This window comes from Cnephaeus nilssonii (assembly GCF_951640355.1).
Source record: "Cnephaeus nilssonii genome assembly, chromosome: 8".
NCBI classification, from domain to species: Eukaryota; Metazoa; Chordata; class Mammalia; order Chiroptera; family Vespertilionidae; genus Cnephaeus; species Cnephaeus nilssonii.
The window spans coordinates 40,347,511-40,375,188 of record NC_137079.1 but is presented as its reverse complement, the minus strand read 5'-3'; the positions used below and the strand labels follow the sequence as shown (position 1 = coordinate 40,375,188).

The 27,678-nt window shown below is 43.5% G+C and overlaps 1 protein-coding gene across 5 annotated transcripts in view; it reads right to left on the bottom strand.

Annotated features, from left to right (window-relative positions):
• The window catches only part of DOCK9 (dedicator of cytokinesis 9), a 286,418-nt gene that overhangs the window by 236,206 nt on the left and 22,534 nt on the right, over positions 1-27,678 (bottom strand). For 4 of the 5 annotated variants that reach the window (XM_079779189.1, XM_079779191.1, XM_079779192.1 and 1 more), the window contains exon 1: positions 21,304-21,742. The exons of the other annotated variant lie outside the window; for it this stretch is intronic. In XM_079779189.1, coding sequence (XP_079635315.1) covers positions 21,304-21,432 — 129 coding nt within the window. In that variant the 5' untranslated portion in view covers positions 21,433-21,742. Of the gene's footprint in view, positions 1-21,303; positions 21,743-27,678 lie in introns of those variants that run through there. 5 annotated transcript variants of the gene reach the window in all.

Sequence of the window (27,678 nt, the reverse complement as noted above, 5' to 3'; positions counted from 1 at the left end):
CCCTTATACCCAAAGTTTTCAAAGTCTCTCTCTCTCTCTCTCTCTCTCTCTCTCTCTCTCTCACACACACACACACATACACATACACACACACACACCATTCATGGATATATAGTAAATCTGTCTCTTCAGAGAATCTCATTTAGCACTCCTTCTCCTTGACTGACAAGATGTAAAATGCAGTGAGTTAACCAGACTTTAGTTTTCTAGTTCTAAACAACCTTAGAATGGTCATATCTAGACCCATAGCAGACTGGGGAAGCCAGCCTTAAAGGGTATGAAGTCACCACTGAAGGTATGGCATGCAGGCAGGACAACCTCCCTGGGGGTTCTAGGAAGATGTTCCTTGTCTCTGTCCCCATCCCCATTGCTCCCAGAAGATACTAGTTTTCTCTCCTTCACCACATGGCTCTAATTTCCATTTCCATGTCATTCCAGCCCATTCCCAATCTGTTAAATTGCCTGTATGTATTTTCTAACTTTCCTATAATAAACATGTATTGCTCTTGTAACGAGAGGAAAAAGTTAACTCTCTTTGAAAGTACCAAGGAATGATCCCCTAAGAGTATATGACAAGCCATCTTATAAATCTAATTCAGCAAGAATTTGCCATTTTAAGTGGTTTTTTAAACTTAAAAATAAATAAAACTTGGATAGAGTTTACATTTACTTTTACAGTTCATTGCCCCATCCCAGGAAAACTTAGAATGACTTCATGGGAAACAAAAAAACTGTTTTGGTTTTCTAATTTGTCATATGCTATACATCTTTGAATCTGACAAGTTTTTAAATCACAAAGAATAAACTTATAACCTTCTTATTAAGCATCATAAATAATAGGAAACTTTTGAGTTGGCCTGCAAAGTGACTGATTTCCTTTCCATCTCCTCCTATTCCTTAAAGACACAGAAAAAATGAGGTGCATTTGTCTGCATTCACTCCCGCAAGCCTTCTCCAACAGGATATGGCCATCCGCTGCTTGCTTTTTGTTCACTACTCGTAACAGGAAAACTTGCTTTCCTGCTTTCTCAATACCAAATGGGTTAGTCCTGCAAGGAAAAACATCCCCCTCAGAATCCACCCCAAGGCTAGAGGGAAAGCAAGAGAAACAAAAGCTGGTCCATTATTTCCCCAAATATTCCTTTGGCAGGCAGCCAAGGATAGCGCCAGCTCAGTGGTTTAATATCCTGTCATTTTGAAGGAAAAGATAGAATTATGAAGTTGCCAGTCCAGGGTCCAGAATCTGCTCTGCTGGTGATAATATTTGCTGAGTATCCTTCATGACATCACCTTTCACAGAAAGAAAAACGGTTCGTTGTCAGACGAGTGATAGAATTCAGGCCAATGGAAAGGTACATGGCTTAGAATCCAAGAGATCCAGGAAAACTATCAACAGAGGGAAACTTTCTTCATGATGAAAGAATTTTAAGCGTTTGAGAAACAAAAGAAAAGAATCACCATTAAGGCTTGTGCAATATGTCTAGGCAGAGTCAACGTAGGAAAGTGCAGGGACAAATCAAAGATGAAAACAAGCTCAGGGCACACAACGATGTGATACCCTAGCACAGCGGTTCTCACCCTTTCTAATGCCGTGGCCCTTTACTACAGTTCCTCATGTTGTGGTGACCCCCAACCATAAAATTATTTTCGTTGCTACTTCATAACTGTAATTTTGCTGCTGTTAATGAATCATAATGTAAATATCTGTGTTTTCCGATGGTCTTAGGCTCTTTGAGAACCTCTGGCAGGGTCGCCTAAGACCATCGGAAAACACAGATATTTACATTACGATTCATTAACAGTAGCAAAATTACAGTTATGAAGTAGCAACGAAAATAATTTTATGTTTGGGGGTCACCACAACATGAGGAACTGTATTAAAGGGTCGCGGCATTAGAAAGGTTGAGAACCACTGCCCTAGAATGTCTAGTGAGCCAGAACAACAGTACTAGAGCCCTGGCCAGTGGAGCTCATTGGTTAGAGCATCAGCCCACGCACCAAAGGGTCACAGGTTCGATCCCCTATCAAAGGCATGTACCTCGGTTGTGGGTTCACTCCCCACCCCCAATCAGGACACGTACAGGAGACAAGTCGATGTATCTCTCACATTGATGTTTCTCTCTTTCTCCCTGTCCCTCCCTCCCACTCTCTCTGAAAAGCAATGGGAAAAATATCCTCAGGTGAGGATTAAAAAAAAAACCAAGCATTACTAGAGATGATCCAGAAACCCCTACTCAGACCACAGGGAATCCCTTCCAGCCTAGAAGGCCCTTCCAGCCGGGCAATACAGTGGTTCCCCCTTATCCACAGTTCTGCTTTCTTTCTGCAGTTTCGGTTACCCAATGAGGTCCAGAAATAGTAAATGGGAAAATTCCAGAAATAAACAATTCATAAGTTTTAAATTGTGCACCGTAATAAGTAGAGTGATGAAATCTTGCATTGTCCCACTCCACCTGCCTGGGACGTGACTCCTCCCTCTGCCAGTGTCTCCACGCTGTGTGTATACACTCCCCAACCATTAGTCACTGAGCAACCATCTAGATTATCAGTCTCCTATCGTGGCATTGCCGTGCTGTGTTCAAGTAACCCTTATTTTATTTAATAACTAGAGGCCCAGTGCATGTATTCATGCACTGGTGGGGTACCTCGGCCTGGCCTGCGGGGATCAGGCTGAAACTGGCTCTCTGACATCCCCAGAGGGGTCCCAGATTGCGAGAGGGTGGTTCTTAGGTGACGCACCCCAGAATCAGGATCCCTCCTCTCTGGTTCTGGGTGCGTCACCCGAGAACTGTAGCTGCCAAGTCACCACAGCTCGGCAGCTCCTGCATTGAGCGTCTGCCCCTGGTGGTCATTGTGCGTCATAGCTACTGGTTGGACGGTCGGATGATTGCTTAGTCTTTTATATATATAGATGGCTCCCAAGTGTAGTGCTGCTGGAAATTTGGATATGCCTAAGAGAAGGCATAAAGTGCTTCCTTTAAGTAAAAAGGTATGTATGTCTAAGAAAAAACAGTATATAGGGTTCGGTACTATCCATGGTTTCAGGCATCCACTGAAAGTCTTGGGATGTATCGCCCATGGGTAAAGGGAACTACTATATATACATTCCTACCAAATGCTGGGGCTGGGCCTCACCTCAGTGTGGGTACCACGTGTCCAAACTGTCTTCCACCCGCAACTCCCTCAAGTCACCAGACTCCATCTCACTAGGGCCTCCTTTCCCTTAGGTACCCCTAGTTCCAGCTACCCAAACCAACCACTTCAAATAAAGTTACCATCTCCACAACCCTATAACAGGCATTTTCAAACTACCTGTGGTGAAGGTCCACTTCTTCCCACAATCTACTAAGGAACAATACTTGTATAAAATACAAAATAAGAACAACAACTAATAATAAATAAAGACATAAAATGTAAGTCCCAAATTGTTATTAGACTGAGCAGACTTAAAGTTGCCCTCTCAAATTGTTAAAGATTTCTAAACTCTTATTCTCAATTTCTGTACGTATGTCATCGTAGGTCAGTTATAAACAGTTCACAAACCCCTATGCGTGGATTTTACATTGTGTAGCACGGCCGTATGGCAAGAACTGGAGGTTCAACACCTTCACATTTTCACTTCCTGCTGTGCTTCTCTACTCTGAAGGCTTCCACTAAGACCTGTAGATCTTCTCCCATTGGGGGAAATTCTCATTTATCCTCCTCCCTTTTTACTCATCATATTCCTTCACCAACTGGCTTTCTCCCGACCCTCACAAATGTCTTAAGTCAAGGCTGGAAATAAAGACATGGGGATGAGTCATTGAAATAAAGGTAGTAGCTAAACTCTCTGGAAGATGGGAGGAGGGCAGCATCAGGTTCTCATTCTTCTGAGGGACGACTAGAGTAGGCAGCTGATTGGGAAAACAGTGAAAGAGAAAGACATGAAAAAATCCTTATCATTATTACCATTGTCACCATACTGATTAATAATCTGGCAATAATAACAGCATTTCAATATCAAAGGAACACAGAATTTCAAAGAAGACTGATCTGTGGTTCTAGGGACACTTTTCCATCTGTAATTTATCAATCCATGTTGTGGCTTAGCTTGTACTTGACAATGTTAAAGAAGCTCACATCCAAAAATGAACGGGGGCTCAAAGCAGTTGTACAAAGCAGTCACATTTATTTTCTCTTACCTAAAACAAGTACACTATAGAAATGTGCACCAAAAAAGGTAACAAAATTAATTACCTAACTCTCTTATCTCTAAATAATGGTTTATGAACCTACTATTTTAAAGGCTTCTTTAATTTTTCCCTTAAAAAGGAGAGAGAGGAAAGTTCATCCTAGAAAATCGATATGAAGTCAGTGGCAGCCTTGCAGACAGTGGTGGAGAAAGCAGCTGATCGGGGCTTCATGGTTAGCACACACGGATTATGACTATTTTAAAGAGGACTAGAGATAGTTTTTAAAGCTGCCTGCTCTACCCAAAACACTCTCTAAAAAATGAAGGTCCCTAGCAACTCACTGCTAATCTTTCTCTGGTGGTGGTTTATAATGGGAGATGAGATTCTAATCTGTCTGCAACGGGTTTATCTGAAAGCTGGAGACCAGATAAATTTACACTCCACTCAAGGCCTGGGTGGGTGTTCTCAGATTTCTTTATCACCACCTTCCAGGTCTTGTAGGCCTGAAACCTAAGGCTATATTTAATACCTCCAGCTTTTCAATCTCACCTAGCCAGGAAACACCAACCTCACCAGGGTGTGGGGGGGACAAACAATTATTGATAAATCTTTATCAAATAAATAATCTAATTAAATCAGGTTCAAGTACCCATCCACATTATCCCAAAATACTTCCTTATTAACTGCTGCCTAGACTATGGCATGGGTTTTCTAAACAACTAGAGGCCCAGTGCACGAAATTCCTGCATGGTGTGTGTGTGTGTGTGTGTGTCCCTCAGCCCGCCTGCACCCTCTCCAATCTGGGACCCCTTGAGGGATGTCCGACTGCCCGTTTAGGCCTGATCCCAGTAGGACCGGGCCTAAACGGGCAGTCGGATATCCCTTTCACAATCCAGAACTGCTGGCTCCCAACTGCTCGCCTGCCTGCCTTCCTGACTGCCCCTAACTGCTTCTGCCTGCCAGCCTGATCACCCCATAACCACTCCCCTGCCAGCCTGATTGCCCCTAACTGCCCTCCCCTGCAGGCCTGGTCACCCCTAACTGCCCTCCCCTGCAGGCCTGGTCCCCCCCAACTGCTCTCCCCTGAAGGCCTGGGTCCCCCCACAACTGCCCTTCCCTGCAGGCCCAGTCACCCCCAACTTCCCTCCTCTGCCGGCCTGGTCACCCCTAACTGCCCTCCCCTGCAGGCTTGATTGCCCCCAACTGCCCTCCCTTGCAGGCCTGGTCCCTCCCAACTGCCCTTCCCTGCTGGCCATCTTGTGGTGGCCATCTTGTGTCCACATGGGGGCAGCCATCTTGTGTGTTGGAGTGATGGTCAATTTGCATATTACTCTTTTATTAGATAGGATATCTAAACAGCCAGCCCTCTGCCCCCATCAATGCCCCAGTCACTAGGCTCCAACAACACAGTCACACAGTCACCATATTCCCACAGCAAAGCTCTGATTTAGGCGCCTTCAAGCTCAAAAACCCACAACACAAAGTTAACACTCCACGACCTGGCCCTTGTCTACCTCCCCCCCCCCCCATGGATAACCCAGATCTGTGTATCCCTAACTCTTCCTACACTTTACTCCCCAGATACACCCCATAATTTCCTTCCTCCTGGCCTTGGGTCACACAGGTCCCTCTATCTAAAACAATTGTTATCTCTCAAGTCTGCTTTCAACTCAAAATGCCATCTCCTTCATTAAACTGTTTCTGATTCCCTGGACAGAAGGCACTCTCTCTCCGTAGGTCCCTTTAACACTTTACTTATAACTCTCCAATGACACTGTCTTCTATGTATGAAGCTTATTTCGTAATGTATATACAAATGTACAGATGTATAATACAGATGTTTTCACATCTATAAAATACATGTGCTTGCATATTTATTTGTCAATCAAATACTTGCTTGTTTCTTTTCCCATGGGATTATTAACATGACCCACACATGTGTTTAATGGCAGGAAGTTAAAAAAAGATAAAACTGAAAACAGGGTAGTTCAGTTGGTTAGAGCATCATCCCGAAACACCAAGGTTGTGGGTTTGATATCCTATCAGGTCACATATAAGAATCAACCAATGGATGCATAAATAAGTGGAATAACAAATCGATGTCTCTCTCTGTCTCTCACTCTCAAATCAATAAATAAAAAGAGATAAAACTAAACAAAAACCAAGCCTCAATCAAATACATGAACTTTTACATGAGAACCAGTTTTAGTATTTACGAATAAAGATGTTTCTTGGCAATTGAAAAGCAATGCTTTTCTAGAAGCAATGACCAGTACCTTAGTTATGCTGTCATTAGCCTACCTGCAATCAGCAGGATGCCACCTTGCTTATAAAAACCCCCATGCTAAGTATTCAGTACCTTTTACATTCACTTAAAAACCCAGGCAATAGCACCATGCAAATCTGTGTTCCGTGGAGCTTGAAGTCACTGATGATTTTACATAAAAAAATGTAGTTTTCTTTTCTCACACAGTTATCATAACCAATTCAGGTTATTTTTAAGTTGGAGTCCCACAAAAATCAGTTTCATTTTCAGTTCTGAAGAAATCGGAGGTTTGCTAGTTCTTGTACCCTCAAATATAGTATATAAAGAACTACAATAATATACCACATATTATTTGATATAAGTTTAAAATGCTAGCATGATACTATGTTATTTAACATACATTTCATATATTACTTCTAGGGTTAATTAAGGACATAATTGAGATTTAAATCCTTGCAAATTTGAGGTTCTCTGCACTAGGGTACACATTCTAGATACCAAGAGAAATAAATCTTTTAAATGCCTAGTTGTTCCCTAACTAGCTTGAAAGTAAAGTACATGCATATAGCTAAAAATCTTAATTTTAGTTCTCTTTAGAATGTTATTAGCCACATTACCATGAAAATAAAAAGCCTTCCCTCCACCTTTTTAGACTATTCTTTTGAGCCCTGATGCACAATCTTCACTGCACTCATCACTGACATCAGTTTCCTTTATCCTATCCAGTATCTTCATGAGAAAAATATTCTATCATTACTCCTACAATGAACCTGCACATGGTTTCTGGGTCTCAAGGAAGTCAGCCTTCTGTTTGACAATTTACTGTAATAGATGTGGAGGTCCGGGTATGTTTCTACTTCCCAGAAAGCTGACTTTAGTCTCAGCACCCTCCTATGAACTTGATCTGCACCAGCCACAACCTTTCTTCTTCCTTCAAGGATGCAAAAGAACCAAGTGGTAGAGGACTTTCAAAGGGGAACCAATCCAAAAGCTCCCTAGGTCCCATTTATGCTCCTTTTTCCCTCTAGATTACATGCTCCTTGAGGACAAGGTCTAAGTCTTAACAAAATGTTTGTCCTTAAGTGTTAGAGTAAATGAATGGCCAATGACAACTGGGAAGCTACTGAATACTGAAGCATGAGAGCTTTAAAACACTGCAATAACACTGCAATTTTGTTGGTAACTAGAAGCCCAGTGCATGAAATTCATGCACGGGAAGGGGAGGGTCCCTCAGCCCAGCCTGCACTCTCTCTAATCCAGGACCCCTTGGGGGATGTCCAACTGCCGGTTTAGGCCCAATCCACGGGATCGGGCCTAAACCAGCAGTCAGACATCCCTCTTGAAATCCAGGACTGCTGGCTCCTAACCACTCACCTGCCTGCCTGCCTGATCACCCCTAACCACTCTTCCTGCCTGCCTGATTGCCCCTAACTGCCTCTGCCTGCCAGCCTGGTCGCCCCTAACTTCCCTTCCCTGCCGGCCTGCTTGCCCCTAACTGCCATCCCCTGCTAGCCTGGTCGCCCCTAACTGCTCTCCCCTGCCGGCCTGGTCACCCCCAACTGCCCTCCCATGCAGGCCTGGTCGCCCCCAACTGCCCTCCCATGCAGGCCTGGTCGCCCCTAACTGCCTCTGCCTCGGCCCCCACCACCATGGCTTTGTCCAGAAGGACGTCTGGATGGATGTCCGGAAGATGGCCGGTCTAATTAGCATATTACCCTTTAATTAGTATAGATGTCATTGGTAAGAATTCAAAAATGTCTCAAGACCTGCTAAGATCCTGCCTAAAGATAAACAGGAGAACACTGAATCCTCAGAAGGCTCCCAGGCACAACACCCTAGCCTGATAATGTGGAAGAAGATCACAGAGAAGCTGGAGCAGAGAATTCTAGGCTCCATCTGGCCTCTGCCCTCCCCTATCAGAGGTCACTGCTGATGGAAACGAGCTCCAGGGCAGCACCAGGCCCAGCTACAAACCAAAAGATTTGATCAGAAAGAAGTAGCTTAAATCCACTCTGGGCTGGTCAGGGCCTCCCCCATTGGACAGGTGACACAACCCAGGCACCAGGCCAACACCACAACGAGTAGGCATCACAGGCAGAACCCAGTTCTCTTAACAGGAAATGTACTGCTCACTGGAATATACTAGTAGTTTGTGGGGTAGGGCTAATTTGGGGCATATTTCTCAGAGTAGAGGATAGCCAAACACCACGACTCCATATTGTGAAGATGGAAGTCAGCCTTCTATTTGACAATTTACTGAAACCATGGAAAAATACATCTGTGATTACCTCAAGTTCTAGAAGCTGTTCTGAAACCCCATTCCTCAAATAGAAGTCCCCATAATATCTACACCAAAGGAGCCTATCCCACCACCCATCCAGTGGGGTCTCCAGAGCCCATAATCTTCAGCCTCCTCCTCCCCAGCTTTGAAACTCCAGACCATGATATCTGACTTATTAAATGTGACTGTCCTCAATTCAAGAAACCATCATCTACGATTGGTCATCACTCCTCTCCCATGCTACCTCTTACACATTATGAACACCTCAACACCAATGTGTTTACTCAAGTCTGCCCAATATATTAACTATTCCAAGAGAAATTGACACGATGCCAGGAACCTTTGCCCTCTCAGTTTTAAGAGGTTTAAGTTCCTTTTAAAACTTGATATATTTAATTGGGTTTTTCACAAAATTACCTTCAAGAAAGTCAGTTGAGCGCACACAGTCTTCAGTTGAAAGGAAAAAAAATCACGTAACAACAGTTACTTCTGATCTTTTAGAAAAAAAAATTATTAGCATTCTCTCAGGTTTTCTTAAAAGAATAAAGAAAATAAAAATGGATAAATGAACATATTGAAAGGCCTGGAAAAAAAAAAGTTCACCTAACAGATTAAATATCCTGTAAATTCTAGCTAGTATAACAGTTTACAAATGAATCTAATATACTATAAATATTATGGCACCTCTGCTATCACCATAGGAACTCCGCTTTCTACTTAAGAAAACAGCAATATGTTAAAATGACAGTTTAAATAAATTCTCTAAACAATCTTAGAAATGCAACTCTTTCTGTAATAATACAATTTGAACAAAATTGCCATTTATAGCAGAATATTTACTTTAGCCAAGGCAAAGCAGCTTGCAAGGTAAAATCAAATAGATTAACAGTTTATTCTACATTAAAGAATTTTAGGTTAATAGGCCTGGGAAGGTTTTCTCTCAAGCCACATAATTATTTTAACTAAAGTATACATAAAATCATGATTTTCCCATCCCTTAAATAACTTATTTGACTACTAAATTAATTCTTCCTTCTTCAATAAGTTTATATTAAGATCTTTTTTTAGATTAATCTTGTAATTCTTGCTTTTTATTTCTTTCTCTCTTCCCACCTAATACCCCTTAAAGAGAACTATAGAATTCCTTTTAGGCTTGTGGAAAAATGTGTCAATTTCACCTACAAACTGGCCTAGGCCTAATGAAATATACAAGCAGGGAGGAGATCCATGGTGCAAATAGATGTTTCATAGTCTGATATTATCTGATTACCATGGTCTGTAAAAATACTTGATGAAAAGTGCAAGTGTAAACAAAGTCAATTCAATTATTTCCTGTGGTCAGTGGAAAATACATTGGACCAGGAGTCAGTAAACTAGATTTCGTTCTTGTCCGTAATACTAACTAGCTGTATGACCACAGACAATTTGAAGACTTTACTTCCTCATCTGCAAAATTAAAAAACTGAACCAAATGGCCTCTAAAGATACCTTTCACCTCTAAACAGCATGATTTCATTTCCACGTCACAAATTTCTATCAACCCAGAGAATTCATGGTACTTTCCAGAAAAGTGCTTGAATTTCCAAGAAATTCAATTTTTAAATTATCTTTTAGACAATCCCAGCCATCTGAATGAGGAGGAAATGTTAACTATTAGCCAGGTGACCTTAAGTGAGTTGAAAACCAGAGGGGGAAAAAAAAAAACTATCCCTGTTTGACTAGATTTTCCAGAGGCTCAAGCAAGATTTTTTATAAAACTGTCAAATGCAAAGTTTCATTATTTCACATGGGCTTCCTTCCTCTATGAGCATTTAATGAGCAGGGCTCCTATCTAGCCGACAATACTTTTGCAATCAAGATGCGTGTGTGTATGTCCCACGCAGGAACACATTTGACATTAAGAAACACAACTAAGATGTACAAGTGTAATTTTCAAAGAGTACTAATGTAAATGTCTTATATGCCAAAATTTCCCTTCTATATCCAGTTTTCTTTTTCTTGACAGGTTATTATCCATTCTCTTCTTTTAAAAGTAAAACAATCCTATATAATAAAAGGCTAATATGCAAATTGTCCCCTTGACTGGGAGTTGACTGGGAGTTCGACCGGGAGTTTGACCGGGGGCAGGGCTGGCCGGCCAACCTCCTGCATCCCCTCCCCCTGGCCGATGGCCCAGATCAGGGCCGGCTGGCCAGATTCCACCCATGCATGAATTCCTGCACCGGGCCTCTAGTTAGAAAATATTAGACTATGTAAGGGAAAATCATATGTCTACCCTTTCATGTATTCCCTTCCAACATTTTTCTTAACACATGTTATTTTTTACACAATTGTGATTACACATATTTCCAAATACTAGGTGTCTTTTTCACCCAACATTATAATTGTTCCATGTCATAAAATTCTCTCAAAGCAGGACTTATAAGGGTTGTATGGTATTCATAAATAACAAAAGCTGGCAACTTCTTGGGTATTTACTGTGTGCCAGGCCCTTGTCTAAGTGCTTTATATGCATCTGCTCATGTAATCATCACAAAGATCTATGGGATAAGTGCTATTACAATTTTCATTTTCAGGGTAAAGAGCTTTCTCAGAAGAGCAAGGTTTAGAACCTCCTGAGAGCAAGTTCTTATCAACTCTACCCTATTGTCATTTCTAGCAAGAAAATAACCCTTATTAACAGAAACTTGGATATATCACCATATTTTCTATGTTTTAGAATTCAAGAACTAAACATTTGATATTTAATGTACTCCTGCAACAAAAGAGAATAGTTTACTATAGCATCTGTAAAATCACAAAACTTTTTCATGAACAAAATACTGCTTATACTTTTCTTAAAACATGAATCATTCTGTATATACATACTGTTTATAATTTTTTAACTTAGCATGGTAAACATCCTTCCTTAAAACATTACTATAACCAGATGACAGAAAATGTATTTTCTGTTAAGACAATGTATTTTCTGAAAACAGAGTATGTGAATCTCTAAATACATAAGAGCTTGAGAATAAACTTCAGCTGGTCAATGGAGACCCTCGGTAATTCAGACATCTGCTTTCAGATTAACATTCAATAAATGTCAATCTATAATAAATAAGTGGGCATGTCTCTAAACACATACACTGACCCAGCCAGCCTCCCAAGTAGACACACTCAAGCACTATCTTAATTGAATTATCCCTGCCAACTTCAAAGAAAAGAGTGGCAGGGAGATTCAAACAAACCATTTGGCATAACAGAATTCTGATCAGATAAGGACCTTGCTACCAATTCACTGATAAGGACCCAAGAAGTCCATGAGAGAAAAAGTGACAAAAATGTAAAAAAATAAAAACAACTTCACTATCCAAGTAAGTGCTCCTTGATGGTTTGCAAACTTATGGTTTAAATGAATAAAAAGCGGCTCCAATTGTTTTTATTATTTGTACTTATAGTTTCCTCCCCCCCCCCCCACCCGCCCAAATTAATGAGTTACTAAATACCTAACAGAAGAGATAGATCAGTGTTCTTTTACATACTGGAGCTCCAGAGAGTTGTGAAAACAAATAAAGGAAATTAACGTTACTTGAGTCAAAATGTGTGGCCATTTTCAAAAATTATGCAAAGATGATGCAGATATACTGACAACCTGACCAGCCTTTTCTAAACTATTGCAAACACAAGGCCAGTGCCAAAGTGATACGTGCGAGAATACCACCAATTTATCAGGTGGCAATGAAAAATTAATGACATAATGGAACCTGTGCGTTAGGAAAATTAATCTGGCAGAGAGAGATAGAATTGAATGAAGTAAATAGAAACGGTGTAGAGGAGAGAAATTAGGGACATTGCGGAATCACAAAAGGATGAAAAATGGAAACATGTAAGGTAGAGTCTTCAGAATGCATTCATTCATCCACAAAATATTTATTGAACCAGACACTGAAGAAATCATGGTGAACAAACATTCCAATGGGGGAAATACACCCTGACACATGCACATACAAAGAAATACATAAACGTGCTAACTGCTACAAACAAAAAGAGCAGGCAGGGCATGTTTCGGTTTGAGTGGATAGGCAAGGCCATGTTAGTACAGTTCCAAAGACCAAGGGGAGTGGCCTGCCAGATGATGAGGCTGGCAAGGAGGTGATGATTACCCCAGGCAGAGGTAAGAGCTTCTGCCAAAGGCCTGAGACTGGGGTATGAGAGAGCCTCAACTCCAGAGCATGTTAAAGCTGGGCCAGTGAGCAATGACAGGGTGGTGCCCAATAAGGAGAACACCTTACTGTCCAAGGAAAGATGCTTCTATATCAAGGGCAGTGGGAAGCACCAGTGTATTTAAGGATTCAGAATTGAAGCCTCAAGGACAGAGTAAGAATGGCAGCAGAGACCAGATGGGCAACCCTATCCTCTACTACTACAACGACCAAAGTAAGGGCAGGAGACAGAGGGGAGGGACTTACAGGTGGCAGCAGTCATGAGGGCTACTCACCAGAGTTCTCTCTCCTTCAGGCATACAGATGGGACTGTACTTTCCACCCTTTGGCTAAAGTATGGCCATGAGACTTGCTTTAGCCAATGGCACATAAGCCCAGAAGTGGAAGCTAAGAGCTTATGAGGGAGTCCCCACACTCTTTCCCTCCACAGGGACCCACTACATTCAAGATGGTGGCTGTTTCATCAACCCAGGATCCAGGACATGGACAACATGGTCCCCAGCCACCCTCAATGGAAAGGAAGAGTGGGCAGGGGGCGGGGGGAATAAAAGTTTTCTGTTATGAGCCACTGAGATTAGGAAGTCATCAGCCCATACTGTCTGATGCAGAAACAGAACATAATGGATGTAGTGATGATGGAATGAGGGAGGCAAGAGGAGATGAATAGAAGAGATAAAGGAGGAATTCGAGATTCAAAGTTGGTGACCATGAAAAAGGTGGCTGGTTTGCGAATAAAAAGTGACAACTTGTGTTTCATAGATGCTGAAGGTAAAGAACTGGTAGGACAGCCAACTACACATCAGGCAGGTTAGCAGAAAACCAGGTCTGAGCTGGGAGAAAAATCAGAACTGAGATAAAGATCTAGAAATTGCAATAAAGGTGTTCAGAGTGAAGGGAGGAGATGAAATTCTATGAACTACCGGTAGAGAAAAGACCCTTTAGAAAAGCTCTTGGGTGGTAAGTGCAGCAGGGGGACAGAGTAAAGAAAACAAAAGAGGAAGGAACCACAGAAGGGGATGGAGGAGTACTGGCCAGTATCAAGTGCTGCAGACATTCTGAAGACAAATTAAAGGAGGACTTAGAAGCCAACCTACACAAAGGACAGGAGCCAGGCTGCAGGGTTGCAACTGAAGGCCACACAGTTCTATTAACAAAGAGTTAATAGAACCCAGGCAGCCAGGTCCAAGTCCCGGCCTCCCAATACTGTAAGGAAAGAATTTTCTTAAGTCATTATTCTTCTAAAACAAAATGTAAAGGTATCACAAATGGTCCACATTCCACAATTTTTTTAAAATACAGTAAGACCTTTAGATAGTTTGCAGTTGGTCAGCATTTTACATTTTCTGCCCTGAAGAGTCAGCACTGTGACTTGAAACACTTTATACACATTTCACGCTGGTCCTTAAGAGACATTCCCACAAATGTAAGTATTGGGCCAAAGAATAGGAGCTTCTCCAAGTTCATGATACATATAGGTCAACTGCAAAAAGGTTATATCATTCACCATCTTATAATATATAGGAGACAGGATTCTCATAAAATACTATGCGAATGGGGCCCCTGAAGTTGTGGAATGGTGTAACCTTGCAAATAAGTGTGCCCAGTTTACCCATGCTTGCAAATACCTTTTCTATCTTTGCACATTTTCAAATTACCAGGCTAAATGGCACTTTATTTTAATTAATGTTTCTTTAATTATTAGCAAGACTGCACTTCTTTCTTTCTTTCTTTCTTTTTTATTAAATATATTTTATTGATTTTTTACAGAGAGGAAGGGAGAGGGATAGAGAGTTAGAAACATTGATGGGAGAGAAACATCAATCAGCTGCCTCTCGCACACCCCCTACTGGGGATGTGCCCGCAACCAAGGTACATGCCCTTGACCAGAATCGAACCTGGGACCTTTCAGTCAGCAGGCTGAGGCTCCATCCACTGAGCCAAACCAGTTAGGGCAAGACTGCACTTCTTTCTAGCTCTTTATTGGCTAATTGTATTCCTTTCTTCAAGGAACTGCCTTATTAATGCCCTTTCCCATTTTTCTGCTGGAGTATTTTTTTAAATTAATTTTCAAGAACTCTATATAGTTTTAGAAACTTAATACTATGACTGAGATATAGATATAATCTATACCTATATAGAGAGTACAAATACTGTTTCTAAGCCTATTGTTTAACTTTTACATTTATGGTACTTGTGACATACAGAACACAGGTTTGTTTACATGGGAAGGCAGTAAGCACAGAGATTAAGAACACACGGTGTGAAGCCACAGTGCCCAGGTTCAAGACCCAGACCCTCCACTTACAGCTGTGTGACCTTGGGGTGACTTACCTTCCCATGTGACTTACCTTAACACATATTCTATGACATAGCAAGTACTCAATGCTGGCTCCAGATATATTTAGTCAAGATCCGTTTTCCTTTATTAGCATAATACAAGCTTACATTTGTTGAGCACTTACTAATAAGCTCTTTACATGCATTACCTTATTTAATCTTTTTTAAAAAAAAAACTCTCTCAGATAATAATACCTAACAATCCCAATTCTCAAATGAACAAACTAAGGCTTAGTTGAAGTAACTTGCTCAGAGGTCTTAGCTCATCAGTGGCAAAGGCACGGCTCACCTCCCAAGTCCAGGACAAACTGGTCTTTTTCCTCTTCATTTCATACTTTAAAAATCCTTCTTCACCCTTACATGATTATTCACCTGTGATTTACGCTGTTCCTGTTATTTGTTTTATATGTAACTGTTACCTTAGTTATAATTTATTTCAGTTCATGATTTAAGATGGGGCTCCAACAACGTTGTTGTGCAACATCGTTTACTGAATGATGACCCCTCCCATGATACCCCCTAAATGCTTACACACACAGATATTTCTGGGTTTTCTCTTCCATACCACAGACCTCTATCCTGTCCTTGGGCCTGCATGACACAAAACTATCACATATACCCCAAGATTACACTTAGGGGAAGATCACTCTAAGAAGCATATGTTCATATGGTGGCTTGAACCTCTGTCCTAAAATAGATTTCATAAAGATAAGAAAAAATATTTTATGATGTGTTCTCAGCTTATCATAGAAATTGCTCCTAAAATTGGCAACTGTATTTCTCAAAACTTCTCTCCCTTTTTCCTAAAACTTGGCCCTCTTTGCCCAAGCTGCTTTCCTTCGCCTTGGCCTACCTGGGCATCCTAAGCATTATCTCAGTCTCTCATTCTTTTCTGGGGGGGCGGGGGGGGGGAGTCCTTTTTATGTCTGTATCTTCCAGGTACAGTTCAACTCTTCATAAATCTTTTCCCTATACACCAGTTCAGTCATTTCATCTCCCTCAATTTTCAGAAGCAAACATTTGACCCTTTAAATTTGCTCCTTTGTGCTGTTATCCATCCTTTTATAGATGACTGACCTTTCCACCTGTTTAGATCATAAACCCTACAGGGCAAGGGCCTGCTCTAACAAAACAGCATATCTGTAGCACCCAGCGAAGAATCCTAGCACAAAGCAGGCACTCAATAAACGTGGATAAAGATTTCACAATTCCTTCCTTCCCTTTTCAAATCCAAGGCCCTCCCATCTCCTAGTATTCAAAAAGAGTAGAAGCCAAAGAAATAGAACCTGTTGTTGATTATCTAGTTGGAGATGGGCCTCCACCCTGCTTCCTGTATTTGGGGATATTTCTGTTTGTTAGGACTCCACCAGAGGGTGGAGAAAGACAGTGAGGTGAAGCTCAGGCCAGTTCAGTTGCTGATTTGCTAACATATCTGATTTAAAATTACAGCCAAAATGAGGTTTTATGTTACCAGAGCATTTCAAAGAACACCACTCGGGTCTCACATTACCTCAGATAATACTGGAATCTTGAGCTGACTGAGCTGGGAGGGCGAGGAAGGCCCAAGCACATACTCTGAGAGATTACCATTCCACACCTTCTGTCCATCCTCCTCCGGTAACACAAAGGAAAACTTAGTAATGACCTGACTTGGTTTCATTTCGTTTTGTTTCATTCCATTCCATATTGTTAGATCCCGGCAGGGGCTTGCCATGGAAGGAGAGTTTGAAACTGAACATACTGAGATAAGATCAGTAAGGAAGCCGGCTCCCAGATGACTTGGGCATCAATACCCAAGTGCATGCAGTCGGCAAACCAACGAAAAGAGCTGTGTCACAATACTTAAACCTTTCAGAGAAAGGATATTTTTAGGCCTTGAGGGGTATACTGTTAGATCTAGGCCATGCTGATGCTATCTTTAATACAGTGAGAGACCCAAGGTAAAATGCCTTCAGGTCCAAAAGCAATCACAACTCAACTCTGCTCTGGGAATTATTTCTAGTTTTTCTTCTGAGCTTGCATATTTTGAGCATACTGCCCTCCTGACAATTCTAAATCATGGAAAGCTAATTCTGGGATCTGTGAAGATTCTTCTTTCATTACCCAAAATCATAAATTACCTTTCCTGCAGTAAATATTACTGGAATGTTGCTAGTAGTACATCTTCCACTCTTATAGAAGCAGCCTGCTAGTGGGGAAAGGAACTCTAGAAACAATCCTGTAAAGCCCCGTTTAATAGAAGAGGAACCCTGCGGTTCAGAGAAGTTAGGCAACAGCACAAGGTGACTTCAGTAGCTGGAAGAATATATGCCAAGCACATGTCTTCTCCCAATAGCCCTATAATTTAAGTACCAGTACTATCCCCACTCTAAAGATGAGGAAACTGAGCACAAGGTTAAGTTATATGCCTGACATTGCATAGCTGATAACAGGTAGAGCTGGGATTACAACCCAGGAGCTGTGTCTCCAGAGGCCATGCTCGGAATTACCAAACCTCTAGGATTAAAACCCAGGACTCTTGACCCCACCGAAGGTTCACTCCATTATAAATCATTCTAAGGCTCACAAAAGAATAAACCAAATTTGAAAAGGTCTGCAAACCATGTTAGAGCCTGATCAGAACAAACTACTAATCAAATTAGTAGTTTTGCCCTAGGTGACCTGGCTCAGTGGATAGAGCGTCGGCCTGCAGACCCAAAGGTCCCGAGTTCGATTCCGGTTGGGGCACGTACCTTGGTTGCAGGCTCCTCCTCGGCCAGGGCCCTGGTTGGGGCGCGTGCAGGAGGCAACCAAGCAATGTGTTTCTCTCACTCACATCGATGCTTCTCTCTGTCTTTCCCTCTCTCTTCCACTCTCTCTAAAGGATCAATGAAAAAAATATCCTTGGGTAAGGATTAAAATAAACAAACAAACAAAAATTAGTAGTTTCTTAAACAATCTGGAAAAACTGAATAGTGTATCAACAGATTATTAACTTTATCATAATGACATTATGTAATTATGTAAGAAAATATCCCTATTTTTAATAATACATATTAGGTACATACTAGTAGGGGTGAAAGGACAGGAGGCCTGGAACTCACAATCACACACATTAAAAAAAAAAGAAAGAAAAAAAAGGAACAGCTGAAACAAGTCTTCCAAATCTTTTTTTAAAATATCTTTTTATTGATTTCAGAGAGGAAGGGAGAGAGAGAGAAAGAGAGAGAAACATCAATGATGAGAGAGAATCATTGATCAGCCGCTTCTGCCCACCCCCTACTGCGGATTGAGCCCACAACCCGGGTATGTGTCCTGACCAGGAATCGAATCATGGCCTCCTGGTTCATAGGTCTATGCTCAACCACTGACCCAGCTGGCAAATCTTGATAATTATTGAATCTGGGTGATGGAACATGAGGGTTCATTATACTATTCTCACCACTTTATATTTTCAAATAAGTTCATGTAAAACCATTTTTAAAGGTCCACAACCTAAACATATAAAAAATAAGCTATGAGGCAATGAAAAATTTATGAGCACATCTCACTTTTACATTTTAAAGTCTGTTTGTTAAAAGGCAGCCCTTATAACCCACTGAACTATTTAATTTTGTTGTTTCTGAACTCACTACCGGCCACTCATCAATACTAGAAGCATGGGAAGAGCTAGTTAAATCAATATCCTGTTCGTTTTTTTTTCTTTTAGTCCATCTGCAAATTAGTCAGCTAGTTAAGAATATTTAATGAGTGTTTATTATGCTGGAGGCGTTGTATTAGCGCTGACACAAGTCGTCAAAGACAGAGCAGAGTAATATTTCCATCCAAGCATAGATCAATGGACCACAGGATTCCAAAGCCTGGCTTGGCTGTGGCCTGCTTCCTGCATGGATCAGAGTTACTGTCTTAGATCCTCTGAGCCAGAACCTGTGCGGCAGATGCACCAGCTGTGGCTTCCTGGCAGACACTGGGGAGTAGCAAGAGGGAGGCAGAGTACCTGGCTGGGGGGGAGGGAAGTGAGGTTTAAGGTAATTTTTAGTATCTGTAAGTTACCCCAAATTCCTCCTTCTGCAATGCAGAACCATTGCAATGCATTTCCCTTTCAGGGGGAGTCTTGCACTCACCAGAATAGGCCCACCTACTTTTCTGCATTTTACATTTGTTTCATCAGACAAGTGATCACAGATAAACAACCCTAGGGATTGAGACAACAGCCAGGCTCCTGGCTGTTCATGCCTGAGGGTATCCAGGGAAAACTGATATATTATTAAAAGTGTCATAAGGTAACACAGTAGAAGTATGTCACACACAGGTATGAGCACTGAGTCACTATCAGTAGACCATCCTTCAAAAGGAAGATCAGATATTCAAGGACTGTCGAACATCAATAATTAGCAGTGTTGTATCTCTGTTGGCACTTCTGTGCTCAACCTAATGGCTTATTAAACTAATACCTCCTCTTCAATCCTGGTCTCCAGCACTTTGAAAATTATGGCACAGTCATGTTTTATTTACTCTTCTTTTGCCTCAGGTCCCTGATGAGGACAGTAGCCCCAGTTTAAAGAACTAAGTCTCGTGTGAAAACAGAAAAGGTGCCACAGATGTTTGCGGGCTTTATCCTTAACATATGCATTTTGGCTGAAGTTGGGAAGACGCAGACATCCTACTTAAAAGCCAAAGCAACGTAAGTTAGTTCGGATTATGGACGAGATGCCAGGTTATGGTCTTTTGCCAACTCCTGCTCTGCTCCTTACCATCAGCAGATCAACTTCAGTAAAACAGAAAGAAAAAAAAAATCCCTGTTTATTATGGAACAAATTGGAGTTTGCAGAATCTGGAGTGAGTTGGCAGAGCTGGCAATTGAGAGGAAAACCAAACCAAGCAAGCTGAATTTGGATATCAGCGAACCCTCATCTCCAATCTCCACAACCATCATCCATGGCATCCTGTGTCTGCCCAGGAAAGTGGTCTATCTGCCATCAAAAAGATGCCTCAGCCCCTGTGTTAAGGAACCTGGCACTCCATCCTGATAATACCCCACACACGGTGCCACCAAAGTCCAGAGAATCACTTCCAAGGCCCATCTTCTTGCATTGTTCCCACAAACACCACAAATCACCCACCCACAAACAAGCCCCTTTCAAGAAAACAAACCAAAGTGACAGGGCAAGTTGCTACTAAAACTTTCCAGCTGCCCCGGAGAGCACATTGCTGCTCCAACGTCGCTCGCTCCTCTCCGGAACCGTGCAAGTGATCAGGCATACTGACTGCATTTCCAAACACAGCAGGACCAGCCCTGCCGGTGGAAGTTGATTTAAAACTTCATCTCCCTCACATCCACGGGCCTGTTCTCTAAAGACCTTCTGCTACAACCGGATTAAAATCTCGGAGTTGCTTGCTGCGCTTGCTTCCAATCCCCAAACTTCGTAGTAATTTACACGAAACTGAAATTACCAAGGGTTCCCATCACGCCCCCTATCCCTTCCTAAGAAGAGACCAAACATCAGGATGCCGGCTTAAGAAGAAGGGGATGGAGAAAAGGATGAAGAACCCCTTTCCCTACTTGGAGTTCGGCCCATCCAAAGGGTCCGCAGGGCCATCTCCAACCCAGGGTTGCGGACTGGAAAAGTAAGCCCCCATCTCCACGGCCCTGCGACCCTCCAGGCTACAGGTGCCAAGGCCCTCCTCATACCGAGGGAAGAGCGGGCTGTGGGAGGGCTTGGGGGGGCTGGGGGAAGGAGAGTCATTTCCCAGGGGGCAGAGGAGGTAAACTGGCGGGGGGAAGGGGGGTGTGGAGGGGGGAGTGGCGATCTCACCCCGAGAGAAGGGACAGCAGTGGGAGAGGACCCCCGGACACAGGGAGGGGTCTGGAAGTCACCGCCCCTCCAGTACCGTCCCTTCTCCCCTGACCAACGCCCCCGCCCCCCTTTCCCACCGCATCTTAATCGTTAAGACCCAGCAGGGTCGGCTGCTCCACCTCAGCCGGACCAACTTAGAGGAGCGTGGAGGGGATCGCCGCCCGCCCACCTCCCTCGCCCCCTCGCCCCCTCGCCCCGCACTCACCAGGACCACCGAGCCGCGCACCACCTCCGACACGCTCTGCCGCAGCTCGGCCGCGGTGCCCGGCTTACTCAGCGCCCGGGTGAACTTCCGAGTCTCCGCCGAGGCGGGGAGCAGCGACAGCTGCGACATCCTCGCCGCCGCCGCCGCCGCGCCACCTCCCGAGGTCCGGCCGGGCCGCGCCGCCGCCAGGTGCGCCCTGGGCGCCCCGCCCGCCCGTCCGCCCGAGGCTCCCAGCGCCGCTGCCTGCTTCCCCCGCCGCGCGTCCCCTGGCGCAGCCCTGGCCGCGCCCTCCGAGCCCTGTCACGCTCCGAGGCGACCCCCTCGGCGTCCGCAGCTCCCCGCGTCCGGAGCAGCGCCGGAGCTGGCTAGGGGTAACCGTGCGTGTGGCCGCGGCGGCAGCGGCTCCCCCATGCCACCAGCCTCCCTCCGCGGCCGCTCGCCGGGCCGCCTCCTCGGGGCGGGGTGTCCGGCGCGGCGCGGGGCGGGGCGGGCGGAGGCGGGGCCGGCGCTTCGGGTCGGGCGGGCCCCGCAGGGCAGTCCAGCCCGCGAGGCACGGCGCGGGAGCGAGGCAGCTGGACGCAGGTAGCGAGCCGTGCGGGCCCCCTGCGAGACCGGTGGGGACTTCAGGGGGCGCCTCCTTTCAGGTCCGATGCTCCCCAAGACGCACGCCCGACTGCCCAAGGCCAGGGCCGCGCACGCTGGAGAAGGGCGAAGACTCGGGAACTGGCGCCTGTACCCAGGGACTCTGGGACCCCTGCCTGTGGAGCGCCCCCAGCATCCTGGGGGCTCCAGTCACCCTCAGGGTCCAGGTTCGGGGGGGCACCACGCCCCCCTGTGCGCCTAGGGCTTGGGGGGTCGGAAGTTTCAGGAAAGTGGCCTTTTTTGCAGCACCAAGTGGCCTTTTTGCAGCACCCAGGGAACACTGGGCCGTCCAAAGCTGTGGTGGTGGGGAGCCGGACGGAGCGCCGCAGGCACCCCTTGGTGGCGCTCCTTGGCCTAAATCCACCATCTCACCCCCGAGGGGTCGAACGAACTGTGGGAAGCCTTGGGAGCCTAAGGAGCATCCCGGGATGAGGACGTCGTAGGCCGGGACCATTGCTACCGAGTCACGCAGACCTCCGCCGGCGAGGGCGACCTGCAGCGTCACCTTGGACGGGATCAGAACTTCTGAACCTCTCATATTTCTTCTATAAACTAAGGGCCGTAATCTGCAAGAGGCTTAAATGACACGAAACGCCTGTCTGCCGCCCCTCCGCGGCCTGGCCGGGCTGCAAAGCGCGGGGCCCAGGGAACCCTGAAGCGCGGGGTCTGCGAACCCAACGTGACCCAGGAGCTGGCGGCTGCTAGCGACAGCTCCCACTCTGAGGAACTTCTTCACAGAGCCTTTGCCGCTTTTCCGTCCTAAGAGACACCCACCGCCTCTCCTCCTTGTCCCCTCTTTTTGGAGGATACTCTCAGCAGCCTAACCCTGACCCCGCCGCGTAGGAGGGAGGATTTGCACAGGGCCCTAAGCGCATGCTCAGTGGATTGGGTTTGGGTTTGGGTTTGGGCGGATCCCGGGGGCAGGGAACCTCTTTAAGAGTGGTTCTGATGATTGGCCAGTCTGCGCAGGCCACGCCCATAGCCTGCTGATGGACAGCTTTTTACCTGCCAGATCGGCTTACGGGGCGCGCGCGGTGGCAGCCCGCACCCGGCGTTCAGGGGAATCCTGGCAGCTCCTCCAGCCCAAGTGTCCAGGGGCCTCGGAGCCGCTGTTACTGCGGGGAAGGAGGCCCCATTGCGACCCACCCTGCCAGAAAATCAAACACTTGGCCTAAAGCGGAGTCTTAAAGTGGTAGAGAAAACTACCAATCCAGTGCTTGAAACAAAACACCACCATTCAGGACTTAATGGGCAGGTCTGGCACATAAGACTGGAAGTCGGGCATGCAATCAGCGCTCAATAAATGCTTGCTGGATTAGATTGTTTTCCTAGTGGATTGGAACGCTGGATGTGGCACTGAGTGAGCCTGACAGACTGGAAGATAAACAAAACAAATAATGTGTGGATAATAAAAACAATCACACCGTAACCTATTTCCTCTATGAAATCAGGGAATGACCTCGAGCAGGAGTGGGGAACCATTTTTTGCCAAGGGCCATTTGGATATCCATAACATCATTCACAAGGCATATAAAATTATCAACTTACAAATTAGCCTGCTATATTTGTGTGTGGGGGGTTGGGGGTTTGGGGGGGTTGTTGTTTTTAATTATTATTTTTTTTACAATATACCCAGTAAATCTATTTAAACATTAATATTTCAAGAAAAAGCCTGCTATATTTGATCAAACATTGAATTAACTCATCCCTAATGCCTTGGCAGGGCCAGACCAAATGATTTTGTGGACCTTATATAGCCCTCAGGCCCAAAGTTTCCCACCCCTGGTTCCCAGGCCTCTCTGTTCCAAGAATAGACTGGGTTACCCCAATAGTATAGGGAGGTACAGGCCAGCCCCACCCTGCCTTTCATGGGGCCCCTATGCTGTTTTATATGACCATCCACACCCCAACTTTACACCTCTGAGCTGCACTGGTGTACGTTAGCTCACTTCTTACCAGAACTGCCAGATGCTAGTATGAGAATTCTAAATTAAGATTTCCCTTTGAGTTTCTGACTTCTGAAGAAGTCCCAAACAGCACAAACCTTTACCCACTATGTTAACTCAGGTCAATAATCAGTATCTACTTCCATAGAACATGTATATATATATTAAAAACAACAACAAAAAGTACACAAGGTTGTGGGTTTCCTTTTTTGTTTTTAAATTTTAGCTATTGTGGTTTAATTTGTTTTTAATTTTTTTATTTACTGATTTTAGAGAGAGAGAAACATCGATTTGTTGTTTCACTTGTTTATGCATTCATTGGTTGTTTCTTATATGTGCTCTGACCGGGATCAGACCGGTAGCCTTGATGGATCCCGATCACACTTACCTGATCAGGGCCTTTCCCTTTGTTTTGTTTTGTTTAAGAAAAGAGCACAAGTAAGTGGAAAGTGAAGAGCTCCCCAACCTTCTTCTTTTTTTAGTTTATTTCAGAGAGGAAGGGGGAGGGAGAGAGAGAGAGAGAGAAACATCAATGATGACAGAGAATCATTGATCGGCTCCAACCTTCTAATTTCATCCTCATCTCTACCAGCTCTGAATTCTGTGCGTGCTACCTGACTCGTTATATTCTAGAATTGGCAGATTTTCATTTAGAAAGCAGGGGATGGCACTTAAAGTGCTGACAGGAGTCACTGGCAGTGTCTAACCAAATGCAAGCTCTTACAGTCAAAGAAGGAGACATGGAAATGTAAACTAAGCCCAGAAAGACTGATTTTTCCAGCAACCTGGAGTTGAGACCCTCCTTCCTGGTAAAAGTGTGCTGTTAACAAATGGAACATTTCTCATGTTTAAGTTTCAACAGAAACTTGGTCCTACTGTTATGGGTTGAATTGTATCCCCTCAAAATACATATTGAAGTCCTAATCTTGGTACCTGTGAATATGATCTTATTTGCAAACTAGAGGCCCAATGTACAAAATTTGTGCAAGAGTAGGCCTTCCTTCCCCCGGCTGCCGGCACTGGCTTCCCTCTGGCACTCTGGACCCGGGCTTCCCTCGCAGCCCTGACTTCCTCTGGTCTAATTAGCATATTATGCTTTTATTATTATAGATAAGGTCTTTGCAGATACCAAGTTAAAATGAGTTTATACTGGACCAATATAACTGATGTCCTTATGAGAAGAGACACAGACATAGACACACAGGGAGAAGGCCATGTGGTAACAAAGGCAGAGATTGGTATGCTGCATCTACAAGTCAAGGAACACCAAGGGTTGCTGGCAAACACCAGAAGCTGAACCAAAGGATTCTCCCCTTGAGCCTTTGGAGAAAGTATGGCCTTGTGCTGACACTTGATTCTGAACTGTAAGAGAATAAATTATGTTGTTCTAAGTCACCCAGTTTGTGGTACTTTATTACAGTAACCTTTGGAAACCAATACACTTACTGAAGACTATTTTTTTTTAAATCCCCAACTAGAATTGGGGGAGTTCTTATTCCTGGAGAGAGGCAGTCACACCTTTACAGAAGGAGCAGCAGCTCCAGGCACAGGCGCTTAGTAAAATAGGAATGAATGGTGTGCATGGTGTGTTCGAAGATACACCAATCCACTTTAGCTTGAGGAGAAATCCAGTCTTGGTTTTCCCAAAACTATAACAAGGAAGTTTTCCTTTAGTTGAGGATGAGACCAGTAGGTAGTGGAGATGAGATACAATTGCAGCCTGTTTTGAAAATTTGCATATAAATGACTGCACTATGCTCAAATATTTGTAATTCAAACATTATGTATGCTTAAATAGCCACTTACGGCATTGTTTTCCTGTTAGGGTTGCTATAGGATTTATATGTGTCTTAATGATACATAATTAGTATAAAACCTTTTCCAGGCATATCTTGAAAGAGCACATCTGTTTTTAGCATAAATAAAAAGTAACCTATAAAGATTAGTCAGGCCTGTGGATTGTAGCATCCAAGGAAGTGCAGAGGAGGCTTTCATTCTTTATTTTATCCCTACATTAATTGCATTTTTAAAATAAGCATCTATTATTTTTATACCTTATTTTTCTTATGAAAGTTAAACCTATAAAAAAGATGAACTTTGTTGTATATAAGGCATTACTAGAGATAAAAATTTATAATAATAAAATTCTGAAGTTTCTTGCAAGCTAATGGTAAATAGACTTGGGGTTTTTATTGTGGTAAAATACATGTAAGGTTTACTATTTTAACCGTTTTTAAGTGTACATTTCAGTGGCATTAAGTACATTCGTATTGTTGTACAACCATTATTAACATATATCTCCAGAACTTTTTTCATCATCCCAAACTGAAATTGTCTACCTATTAAACAGTGATTTCCCCTTTCCTCATTCCTGGCAACCACCATTCTATTTTCTATCTCTATGAATTTGACTACTCTAGGTACCTCATGTAAATGAAATCATACAATATAATTCTTTTTGTGTATAGCTTATTTCACTTAGCATTTCTTGGAATTTCCTCCTTTTAAAGCTGAACAATATTCCATTGTGTTTACATACCACATTCTTTTTATCAATGCATCTGTCAATGGACACTAGGGTTTCCCCTTTTGGCTATTGTGAATAACGCTGTTGTTATAAACATGGGTGAGCAAATGTTTGTTTGGGTCTCTGCTTTCAATTGTTTTGGGTATATACTCAGAAATGGAGTTGCTGGATCATATGGTAATTTTATGTCTAATTTTTTTTTGAGGAACCATTACACTGTAATTCATTTTCTACATGTTTCATAATATTTGTTTTCTAAGAACTTTGGTTAATTTATTTTAGAAAGCAAGCTTTTTAAAATTTTACTAACATCATTAGAAGACACAACCTTTTCTTCAAGATAAGGCATCTGGAGAAAGGTATGCAATTAATCTAACACATAAGTTTACAGACACCACTTAGGGTTAATAGTATTGGAGGAATATAACCCCCTCTTTCACTTCTATTTTAGTCAGAAGAGATTCCTAGAAGAGATGAAATATGTGGACTTTAAGCGATCATTGAGACCAGGGCCTCTCAAACTTTATAAGGCATATAAATCATCTGGGGATCCTGTTAAAATACAAGTTCTGATTCAGAATGTCAGGTGTGGTGCCCCAAATTCTGCAGTTTTATCAAGCTCCCCGGTGATGTCAAACTCTTCACAAATGCAGGTGCTGGTTCACAGACCACATTATGTGAGTGGCAAGCATTTAGACATCTATTTCCAGCAGTAGGACAAACTGTAGACCCTTAAAATTCCTCCACAAAAAAAAATCCTCCAACTGGCTCCTCCTCCTTCTCCTCTGCCAGAAGCCAGTTCCAGCATGTCATAATTGCAAGTTTCATCGAAAGGTTGATGGAACTTGGGGACTCAGCAAGGGCTGAGTCACATATGTTATTGCCTGTTGGGAATGGCTAAAGGCATTTCCCCAAACCTGAAAAGGATGCATTAAATTGATTGTTTGCTGCCAGACAGCTCAGGATATCTTAATCTACATGTTATTGCCTCCTACTGGCCAAACACCTGAACAGCCGTAGGCTATTCTACAATCTGACAATGCTTCTGTACTAAACCCTACCCTTTGAAGTGTATATCTCCACCTTGCCTTAGGACAATTTGTGTTAATAAAAAGCAAGGGGTCCTGAGACAAGGAGAACTTAGCTCCTTTAGCTAGGCTCCTCTGACCCCCAATGCCTTTCAAAATTATCTTTCATCACTGGACTCTTACTTCAGTTACACACAGCCTTTCTCCAGATTGCTGAACCCTTCTTAATGCC